The sequence below is a fragment of the Arachis ipaensis genome, chromosome B9 (genome assembly GCF_059453495.1).
Source record: "Arachis ipaensis isolate K30076 ecotype BB chromosome B9, ASM5945349v1, whole genome shotgun sequence".
NCBI classification, from domain to species: domain Eukaryota; kingdom Viridiplantae; phylum Streptophyta; class Magnoliopsida; order Fabales; family Fabaceae; genus Arachis; species Arachis ipaensis.
Window position 1 is genome coordinate 99,876,352 of NC_142444.1, and position 12,463 is coordinate 99,888,814.

Below are 12,463 nucleotides of genomic sequence, written 5' to 3' on the forward strand. Positions count from 1 at the left end.
ACCGCCGGTAGCACCTCCAAGGATCCCTCTTCATGCCACTACTCCTACAATCGCACAGAAATCCCATGGCCTCTTGTGCACCGAGTATTCCATTCTTTCCTTTTTTTCCCTCTTTCTTCATACTAATTTTTCTTACACATGCTCCTTCTGTATATTTTAAATTAAAAGTATCAAATTTTGTTTGGGTGCAATTTCTTGAAATTGTATAATAAGGATAGCATCCACTTGACCGGCCTCGACGATGCAGCTTTTTGATTAGGTATTTTATGACCCTTCGATACTTATAATTTCTAATTATTGGCTTTCAATTTTTAATTCTTTTTTCCGGGGGCAAAATCTTCAGGTGTTGAGAGGCGGAGAATCTATGATATAGTGAACGTCTTAGAGAGTGTCGGGGTGAGGTTTCTTGTTATATTTATTTAGTTGAGTTATTTCTTGAAACAACCTTAATTTTTGTTTCAAAACCTTGTATTAATGATAATAATTGGTTCTTAGTTGTTTGTTTGTTTCGCTTAATGTTGGTTGACTTATAGGTGCTTTTTAGAAAATCTAAGAATCAGTATACTTGGAAAGAGTTTGCTGCTATTCCACCTTCAAGTATCTTGAGCTTATCAATATTTATAAATTTATTTATGATAATTACTATATAAAAAAACAAAGAAGATTAATTGAGAACTATTCATCATAATTATGTTGTTATTATCATTCTTTTTCCTTATCAGAATTAGTGCACACTTATTATGGTATGTTATCTTGAATTATTGTGGTTGTATACTTTTCTCATACACATATGAAAAAACCCAAAACTTGTTATCTCTAGTTGAGTTTCTCTGTTAGTAACCTAGCTATGTTAAAGGCAGACATATGAATTATGCTTTGATGATTTGGATTGCTGTTAACTGTGTTTGGGAGTGTTTTATGTTTTTATCTTAAAGCAACACTTTCTCCCCCAACTTTGTGAGTTATGATATTAGTTAGTTTGCTAGTAAGTGTACTTGGGAGTGTGTTTCTCAAAACAGCAAGGTGGAAGAATGGAGGAGGTAAAACTGTAAAAGCATTGGGATATTTAGAAGATTGGAATTGGATTGAATTGGGAATGTATTCTCTCAATTTGATTTGTCCGATTGACAAGATTAAGTATGATGTTATACAATATTCAATCTGAAATCTGCAAGAAAATTTGTTTTGATTAGCTATTAAATAATTTTATTAAGACTAGTTGATTGATTCTTGTGTTGTATTACTATTTCTTGATCGTTGTTTTTATTTTTGGTTACTCTTAATTGTATAGCAGCCTGGTTAACAATGGCTTCTACAAGTAGAAGATCTACAAGTGGTTCCTATAGCAGTGGTAATGTAACAGGCGAACGTTTTTGTGAGTGTGGTTTAAGAGCTCCGTTACAAGTCTCAAATAGCATTGCCAACCCAGGTAAAAAATATTATGCCTGTCCTGTAAGACGATGTGGATGGTTTAGATGGGCAGGTCCAAGTATCCAACATGCTGAAGTTGCAGATGATCGCTCTTGTCATTTGAATTCCAATTTGAAGTCAATCGACCGAGTTGAAAATCTGCATAATAATGTTGTATTTCTGAAATTATTAGCGGTCTTTCAGTTTTTTGTATCTGTAGTCTATATTGTCCTGGTCATAGTATTGTTGTTTAAGCTGTAGTTTGACATTTGAATTGAAATAGAAAAATGACAAATTGTGTAAATTAGTTTGAGTATATGTTTCAGTATATTTTTTTAAATATAAAATGAGTACATAACAATAAACTTCATGTTGAATTCACCAACAAACAAGCAAGGAAGACTTAAAACAAATGCTTGTGTTTGACATAAGTCTTAATAACGATCTAATTAATTAAATAAATTTACAATTGTAAGGATTGTGATTAACAGAGAGACTACTGTCATAAAATATTAAGCCATCTAAATTTCTGGATATGTAGGTTATGTTCTATAGCTGAAAAATGAGCAATTGCTGGTCTAATAATCATACATGTTATTCCACTCCCTTTTCAACTCTAAGTCATACTGTAATCTTACTCCTGTTGAATTTAATCATATAAGAAAAGTTCAATGTTGCTTGTTATCATTGAACTTATGATTTTCTTAGATTAATTAAGCCATCCAAAACAAACAGTTTTCAAATAAGTAAAGTATTCAAATAAGTAAAGTATTTAAATACAATGTCATCCATGGATAGCAAGATCAGTAACTATTCTTAAGCAAACTTCAGAAATGGAACTTAATATAAGCATCTAATTTATAATAAAACCCTATAGTGAAAAACTTAATACCCTAAGCCAAATCCACATAACAAGTATAGATCAACAGTCAACTTCAAATAATGGAACACACAAGGACAATCTTCTGTGAATCTGACAAGCCCTAGAAGTGTGCACACACATTCAAACTTTCAGCAAACTTCAAAATTGCCTTCACCAGCTTGTCATCAGAACCCAAGCTGTGTAAGCTTCTCACCGACCTTAAACTTCTCGTTCACACCAACAATGGCATCAACAAGTAGTTGGGCATTCTTCCTTTGGTCAGCGAAAGATTGTTGGATATTGTCAGCCATCCTCTTTAAAACATCAGCTTGCTTTCTCTTCCTCCCATATCGCCTTGTTCTTCCTCTACTTGCACCAGCTTCAGAATGTGAGGCTTGTCCTTGCACTGCTGGCCCTCCGTCGATGCCTAGATGTGGAGACATCTCAAAGTCATCAAATCCAAATGCTGTGTCTTCAGTCTCTTTATTAACATGTTTCTCTGCATCAAAGCCACTAACTGCACCTGCTCCCGTCGCTCTATCCCTATCGAATATACCCTCCAGCCGGTGAAATAGAGGAAAGGGCTTGCCGGGACTATAGAACTTGGTTGGATGTGCCTGTGAAAATATAAACAAGATTTTACAAACATATCTAAACAAAATATTCCAAGAAAGCGAAATAATGAAAAGCATGATCCATTCAACACACACACTATTTAGCTAAGAAAGGAAAATGATCCAATAAAACCTACATTAATCATCTACATTAGTCCATACAACCATACCAAAACAAACACACATACAAATTTGAAAGTGGCTCAAACTCAGAATAGACCGTATAGTGATGAATGGATTATTGACGGTTTAGAATTTCACAAATGAAATCTCATTGTAATATAGTTTCTAAACCAACAAATAATCCTTTCATACAAAAGATTGTTTGTCACAAGTACAAATCCCTAGAATTATAAACCGAAGTATTTAAACCTCGGGTCGTTCTCCCTAGGAATTGCGATAAAGTGTTTTGTTATTAGTTATGAGGTATGTTTTGGGGTTTTTGAGATAAGAGACATGAAATGTAAATGGCAATGAAAATAAACTAAGATCTAACAAAGATCTTGGCAAGGTATGAGAATTGGAAGTCTTATCCTAGTCATCCTCCTCAATTGTGACCACAAATTGTCCATTGCTCCCACTTAGTTAACCTCTAACCATGGAGGAAAGTCAAGTGGATGAATCAATTTGATTTCTCAAGTCCTAATCAACTCCTAAGGAAAGACTAGCTTTAGAGGCATTCAAATCAACTAGCAACTTTTAATCTTCAATCAACAAAGGCATTAGATAACTCAAGAGTCACTAATTACTCTACCTAGGCCAAGAGGAACAAAATCTATACTAAAATCCAACTAAGCATTTCATCAAACACATGAAAGGCATAAAAGGAAAGTAAAACAATTCAACAATAAAGGAACATGAATCATAAATTGCATTAAAAGAGAAATAGAAGAAACAAAAGTGCATCAACATAAAAGTAGAGAATTATAAGAATTAAATGCTGAACTAGAGAGAGGAAAGGTAGAAGAAGAAGAATTACAAAAGGAAAAGTAAATCAAAGCATGAAATTAACCTAGATCTAAGAAATTCTAATTTAGATCTAACCTAATCCTAATCCTAGAGAGAAGTGAGAGCTTCTCTCTCTAAAACTAACTTTCCCTCCAAAAACTAAAACTAAAAACTAAAATATGAAGTAGTGTTAAAAGTAAGTTGATTCCTCTTCATTCATTGGGTTAAATAGCATCAGAAGTGAGTTGGATTTGGGCCTGGGAAGCCCAGAATTCGCCCTCAGCGGATTCACTTTAAGTGGGTCACGTGCGAACATCGACGCGTACGCGCAGGTCACGCGTACGCGTCGCTTGACAATTTTTCATCCACGTGTACGCGTCATGTACGCGTACGCGTCGCCATGCGACGTCAGAATCCACGCGTGCGCCTCTGCTGCGCGTGCACGTCGTTGATCTCATCCCAAATCCTTGCTTTTCCATGATTTCTCCATTTTGCATGCTTTTCTCTTCATTCCTTTGATCCATTCCTAGCCTTCTAAACCTGAAATCAGTAACACACACATCAAGGCATCTAGTGGAATCAAAGGTGAATTAAATTTAGCTAATTAAGGGCTTAGAAAGCTTGTTTTCACACTTAAGTACAAATTAGGAGACAATCATGAAACCATGCTATTTCATTGAATAAATGTGGGTAAAAGGTCATAAAATCCCCTAAATCAAGCACAAGATAAACCCTAAATATGGGGTTTATCATATAGTTTTCTACAAATCCAAAAAGAACGATAAATAAAGGGAGCCAAATGCTTATATGCTCTCTTAAAAAGTATGAATCACACTGACCTTCAACCATGTATCAAGGACATCTTTGTTGTCAACCTCAACACATTGTTTTTCATGATTCCAGCCAAATCCACTGCATCCAAGCATGTCAGCGGCGTACTGATACTTCTCCTTCAACTGCTTATGCTTATTCTTGCAGTGTTTCACAGTTAGGGTACACCTAGGAAGGCCTCTAGCATCTTCAGAGCTAGTTTCTCAAATGTTTCGGGTTTGAATTGACCACAGTCAGCCCTCTGACCATCTACCACAAACTCCTCCATGAAGCCAACGAAAGCATTAGTCTCCTCATCACTCCACATGCGTTTGTTGTCCATTTTCACCTAACAAAATGAACATAATTAATCATAAGCAAATACAACAACTGTAACTATCGTAATTAACATAACTAAATCTTAAACCACAAAATTAACATAAATAACCAAAAATTAACACAAAATTAACATAAATAACCACAAGTAAACCACAAACCACAAATCACTCTATAAGCAAATACAAATATTTTACCATAAACCACAAACAATTAGTTGCTATTATAAATAAAAAGTTGCTATTACAATGTTTCCCTTCACAACAAGTCTTACAAATTAAAATGCAGCTATTACAACATGTCTTAATTGATTACAATGTTCATTACTCTGTTACAAATTAAGCTATTACTACTCCATACGACTTGTTCGCCACTCTTCATACATCTCAGTTACTATGTTGTCACACCTGTGTGTCCACTCGTTCATGTTTTCAACCACATCAATCATTTCGTCCTGTGCTTCATCTCCATCAGGCAGAAATTCCTCCAATATGCTACCTTGCTCCTCCGGATCCATATCAATACTCTTTCAAATAAAGTTTTGCAGCAAACAACAAGCAATAATTATTTGAGTTTGTATCTTTAGAGGGTAAAAGCTAGGGCTTCTTAAGATTGACCATCTCTTCTTCAGCAAACTAAAGCATCGCTCAATGATATCGAGTACCTCTATACGGTGCTAGAAACCCCGGACCATTTGTGTAACCAACATCAACTAAATAGTAATTACCTATAGACAAGTAATGCAAACAACGTAAGCTTAACTATGGTGAACTCAAGCTATATTTATAGGCTTAAGTCCAAAGATGGCATAATTACCATGGGGTATCTTAAGACTATTACGATGAGTTATTGCATCTTGAAGTATCCGTGAATCAGATGCCGATCCCTTCCATCCATTGAGTACATAAATGAATCCCATCTCCCGGTTACACACTCCTAAGACATTGGTGCAGATTTTATCCTTTCTTATTCGATATCTTGCCTTTTCAGACTCAGGGACTATTACCTCTATATAAATGCCATCTAATGCTCCTAAGCAACCATATAATCCATAGAAAGTTATGATACTCAGATATAGAATCCTTCAGGAAAAACAAATCATACATATAATCGAGTAAGCTCTACCTTAAACCTTCTCCATGTAGGGTTAAGACAATCCTCTTCAATTGGTGTAGCCTTGGCAAACAAAATACTTTGAATACATATAACAGGCTTTAAAATCTTATTGAAATACTTACTAACTATTTCTCCAGACCTACAAAATCTAACCTGTAGACTATGTTTTTTTTTGTGATGCGCTAAGATAATTAAGAAAGTTGCAACTTGCTCCGACAAGCTTACATGACCATCCTCTTTAAGTCCTCCTTGAACTTGGAGCAACTCACACAAATTAGCAAAGGTATTTGTGTTCATTCTCAACTCCCAAATACAATTTCTATCACCCTCACCAACAATACACTCTAAATCCTTACGTCTAATTCTACTATTCATTCTTCTGCCTAACGATAGTTGGCCACTACTTCTATCCCTAAAGTAAACAAATAACGTAAGCACAAAGAACAATATCAAATCTTCATGCTTGGATTTCATCTCTTCATAAAAACACACGCATCGCTTAATAATTTCTGACCGCTCCATTTCTTCCTAGCAAAGTCATTACATTAAAAAACACATAAACATTCAACTTAATCTAACACTTCTTCAGGAAAAATCTGCTATATCTTCTTAGAACCAAAAAGAAGAATAAGAATCTAGAATCAAAAGACATGTAACTCTATTTACATCTCAATTTTATTTTAGTTTCAATTGGAAATCAAAATATGAAACACAATAGAAACACATTAGAAGTGATAATATCGATTTTTCTCTCTCATTTCATAAACTGAAAGTAAATTTTTCAGTTACTTTAAGCAAATCAAAGTCTTCCAAAAGCTGTTGTGGTTGAGATTGAAAGAGTTGTGTTAAGAGTTATTACTTCGAATCATCCATGATTATCATACAAACTATATTAATGTGGTTGAGATTATTCATCCTAAGAAGTTAACCAATAAAACGTGAAAAGACTATTAGAATTCATTGATCTAAACTGCAAAGTCTCATTGTAATCAGATGACCAACTAAGGAGTGTAAAATTTAGTTAGTTACACTAATTATCAAGGCCCCAATAAATTAACGAATCAGATTCTGAAAAATTAGTTGGAGTTATACTAACTAACAAGGTCTTAACAAGTCAAGCAACTAAAAAGAGAAAAGTTAATTAGACTTGTGTAAATTAAATAATTCAAATTAACTTAATAATCATTAATTATGAAGATTTAGTAGACTCAAGACTCTCTTAGTTTTTACCCTTTAAGCTAAAATAAAAATTCTACTTCATTTGATAAGAGAGGGGTTTAGTAAAGATAACAGCAACTTAGTCAACTCCTGAAATATGCACACTTTGCAAAACTGATGCTGATTAACACGTTCCCCTAACAAAGTGCAACCTAATTTCAAATAAAGTGCTTGGTCCAATTATATAAAATTTGATTAGCTATAGTTGGATAGCGTTGGCATTGTCATAGTATATTACTGGAGTGCCACTATTCTTAAACTACAAGTAAGCTAATAAATTTTTCATCCATAAGATTTCAGAAGTTATATCAAAGATGGCCTTAAACTCAATTTCAGGCATCTAGCACTAGATTTTTTTACACAATGCTGTTAAGAGTAATATGAAAAAGCAAGTAAATTGATATAAATCAAGCATCTAAACCTGAACTACATTACAACACCTGTAACATTATATAAATCAGACAGTCTACTCTATTTTTTCAGCAAAGGAACAAAATCTAAACTACATTACAACACAAGGCAAAGAATTTCTTTAACTTTAGTGCTACTACTTCACACCATTAACAAAATAATGACAAACGAAGCAAAATAGTAACTTGTCTCATTTTAATCTTCAACTTCAGTGCTACTACTTCACACCATTCAAATTTTAATCTTTCCAAATCAAAGTAGCCAAACAAAACAAAAGCTTAACAGGTTCTGAGTACAAATACACCTTTCAAACACAAACAAATTTGATTTAAGCATTACACAACAGTAATGGTTAAATCCATAGATCAAATTGAATATCAGAAGAAGAGAAAAGTCCTATTGCTAGGTCACGAACAAATACACAAATTAGGGCCCGACCGAAAAAATGAAAGGAATCAGTAAATTAAACAACATTTGTATAGAATTAACCTGGGTCAGAGCAGCTAGGATGACGAGTTAGTGGTTGACGTCGACAGCAACCGGGGAGAGGCGGCAGCTTCGTTCTTCGACTGTCCTGTAAAGGAGAAAACGACGAGATGAGAAGGAGGGGGCCAGAAGCGACGAGATGGTCGTTCTTGAAATGGTGCTTTAGAGGCTGTAGTGAAGAAGATGGAGAGGATGGAGTCACGAAGGTTTGCTTAACAATTCAGCCCTGATTTACATTAGGGTTAATGTTGGAATTATTAAATTAGAATGGGGTAATTTAGGTACAAATTATAATTAAAATTTCTGTCCCCTTCTTTAAAATTTTCTGTCTCCAGTGTCCCTACTTTTTGGAGGTACTGAAATACTGAAATTTTAAAGACGGAGACAGAAATTTAAGTACCAATCTCTAGCTCAACAAACATAATACTGAGTCTCTGTCTCACAGTCTCAGTTCCAGTCTCTGTAAACAAACGCTACCTTAACAAATATATCAAGGCATCGAATGGAATTAAAGTAAATTAAATTTAGCAAATTAAGAGCCTAAAAAGCATGTTCTTACTCTTAAGTATAAATTAGGAGAAATTCACAAAACCATGCTATTTCATTGAATAAATGTGGGATAAGTTGATAAAATTCACCAAATTCAACATAAGATAAACCCTAAAATTGAGGTTTATCAACTTCCCCACACTTAAACCAAGCATGTCCTCATGTTAAACCAAGAAAGATGCAAGAAAGGGGTAACAACATTTATTCAATGCAAGTAAACTATCTATATACAATCTATCTAAATGCGTGCAACTACTTGGTCAAAATAAATCAATTTCCAAGAAAGCATGTATAAACATAAGGGGCTAAAGCAATCATAATCAAATCAAATTCACAATTGAATTAAGTTATTGAAAAGAATTTAACAACTTGTAAGAAGGAGATAATAATCGGTGGAACATAGAATTGAACAATTGAACCCTCACCGGATGTGTATACGCTCTAATCGCTCAAGTGTATAGGATTAATTCACTCAATTCTCCTCTAATCATAATTTCTAAGATTTATTTTTCATCTAACAATCAACAATTATTCATTGTATGCATGCAAATATCATGAGGGCTTTTCATGGGTTGTAATGGGGCTAGGGTCAAGGTAAGGATGCATATGGTCAAGTGAGCATGAAATTTGAATCTTTGACTACCTTAAGCTCTCACCTAACATAATAACAACCTATACATTTCAAATACAAACCTAACTACCCATTCTTCACTTTTTCACATACTCATGCATTCTCTTTTTAATCACCACACATATGCATTATTATTATTACTTTTTTGGGGGCATTTTGTCCTCTTTTTATTCTTTCCTTTCTTTTTCTTTTCCTTCTTTTTTTTTCCTTTTTATATTATATTTTTTCCATTTTTAGTAACATAATATACACAAAAAGATTAATCCATATGGTTCAACATTTAATGCATGAGTATGTATCCAACTTCCAAGATTTTTAATGAAAACTCAAAAATACACTTTTATCTCAACTAATGTTCCCAAACTTCCCACATTTAAATGATGCACACTCTCACTAGCCTAAGCTAATCAAAGATCCAAATTGAGAACATTTATTATTTTTCACTTAGGGGTAGTGATGTGCTAAAATTAAGAACAAAAGGGATTAAAATAGGCTCAAAATTGGTTAACAAAGGTGGATAAAAGGGTAAGGCCATTTGGGTAAGTGAGCTCAAATAAAATAAAGAAAACTTTTACTCAAATAAATTAGGGTGCTTCTATAGATAAATTCCTTAGAAAATTTTATTATTTTGACTAAGCTTATTATATATATGCAAACCATAAAAATACAAGTAAAAATTCTAAAAGACATAGTAACAGAAGAAAAATAAATAAAATGTGAAAGTGTTGGGATTAGAAATTTTCATCCAAAAAAATCGGCCGATCGGTCGGACGACCTTCCCACACTTAAAATTTTGCATCGTCTTCAGTGCATTCAGAGATTAGCAAGGGGGAGACGGCGACTACACAGACTGCCACCTTCAGCTGGTGGATCAACCTGCTACTGCATATTTTTTCTTCCGCTTCCTTTCTTTTGCTTATGGTGAATCATCCTAAAAGATAGAAAACAAGATAGTAAGATGAGTAAATACAAAAGTAAGGAAGCACATATTGCTGGAATGAGGCAATGATCCTTAAAATGAAGTGAGTTAATAAGGTTGTGACATTGATGAAAATAGTGCGTGAATTCTAAGTTGCATGCGAGATAGAATTCACACCTAGCATTTAAAAATTATGTCACGACTACACAAAAGAGGAAAGTACTTCACTCATTTTAGTGTGCTTGAGATACTTCAAAGGAAACTTGTAGGTTCAGATAAACAAACAAGTAATAAAGAAGCATGAAAATACTCAAGCAAGAGTCAAGCAATTATGAAATGGATAATGAATGAACATTGTTTGATGTGCAAGAGAACTTAATAGACCAAGTGAAATATAAAATTTGCACATCAATCAATGATACACTTTGAAGTTTGTTTGCATCACCTAATTGACATGAAGTAGGAAACATGGTTGCTATGCAACTTATGAAAAGAAAGATAGAAGTAAAAACCACTCACATAGCAAGCATGATCCATATAGCTTAAAAATTTCAAAAAGATGTCCCTAGGTGAGCCTACAATCTAATTTCACAAACAAAGCATTATGCTAAAATGACTAATTTCAAGTATGTGTAGAGCATATAGTTAAACAATTAAGGGTCAACATGTCATTAAGGCATAAGCATGACCTTGTCATGAAAGTAAAAATCAATATGGATGCATATGATCAAGCAACACAATGCATTAAGATAAATGTACAACATCAACAATCATGAAATTGCCTAGTCATAGTTAAAGAATTTAAATCACATGGTGGTCAAATCATGCAATTCAAAAGATGTAGAATGCTTTGAAGGCAATATCATAAGTACTTGGTATTCACAAATGTTAAGCATAAAAAAATTCAATACCAAGCAACGAAGTATAACCTCAAAAAAGAAATCCAACAATGAATATCAACAACAACGATGCTAAAATAGCATTAAGTCGGTAAGCATCAACAACATTTCAGCAGAATCAGCAAATCAAATTAAGAATGCAACACTTATCACCAAAAACAGAAAATTAAACTAACTAACTAATTAACAAATTAACTAACTAACTAACTAACTAACTAAAAGAAATGATGGTGGATGGTGAATGATAGTGGTGGATGGTGGTTAGAAGAAGGAAAGAGGAGGAGAAAAGCGAAAATAAGAAAAGAAAATGGAGGAAAGAGAAGAAAAGAGGAGTGTGTGAGATAGGGGAGGTCACGCGTAAGCGTGACTTCGAATAAATAGGGGTGACGCGTACGCGCCCGGCATCCGTACGCGTGAAGTGGGAAAATGGGGATGACGCATATGCATCGGGCACGCGTACGTGTGCATTGGAACTGTGCTAAACGCATTGTTTCTGCACGGTCATGGCACAACTCTTTGTTTGGACTGTGCAATAGCACAGTCCACGCACAATCCTGGCATGTTCAGATTCTGGGGGTCATGCACACGTGGGACATGCTTTTTTTTATTATTTTTTTAGACAAGCCAAACTCCAAAATCAACAAAATCTGTAAACATGCAATGCAAGACAAAAAGGCAATTCAAGATAAGATTATTAACTATTCAAATATGCAACCTAAAAGAAAATTTACCCAAACAACTAACATATAAGAGTAATATATTCAAGAATGATATAGAGAGAGGAAGGTACCTAACAATGGAAACTCAATTTATTCATCAACTATATACAAAAGAGAAAAGTGGAAAGAGTTTATCATGGTGGGGTGTCTCCCACCTAGCACCTCTATTTATTGTCCTTAAGTTGGACAATTGATGGGGTCCTTGTCAAGGTGGCTTGTGCTTGAATTCTTCTTTGAATCCCACCAATGTTTGCATTTCCAAGCCTCCAGGATCCCAAACTAGGCGCACCAAGCTTCCAATAGATCTCAAGCAAGTAACAAGATCCCAAGATTGATGATGGTTGATGTGTATTCTGGGGTCCCAAACCTTGTTTGTCAACACCCTTTCCTCTTGATCTTTACGCTTCCATTTGGGTGACAAGGTTGAAAAATTCTCATTCAAGCACCGAAGCTCTCCTCTAGATCCTTTCAATTGAGTACTATACCACCCTTTGCACTTAAACTTTGATGACTCAACCATAATGATCCTTGAATT

General features: G+C 34.4%; 1 protein-coding gene across 1 annotated transcript; it reads left to right on the plus strand.

Moving 5' to 3' along the window:
* The first annotated feature begins 1,305 nt into the window (after window positions 1-1,305).
* LOC148545618 (uncharacterized) lies at window positions 1,306-1,671 on the plus strand. Its single transcript, XM_088499075.1, has one exon. It carries the CDS (start codon window positions 1,306-1,308, stop codon window positions 1,669-1,671), a length of 366 nt encoding a protein of 121 aa, XP_088355201.1.
* The last annotated feature ends 10,792 nt before the right edge of the window (window positions 1,672-12,463 follow it).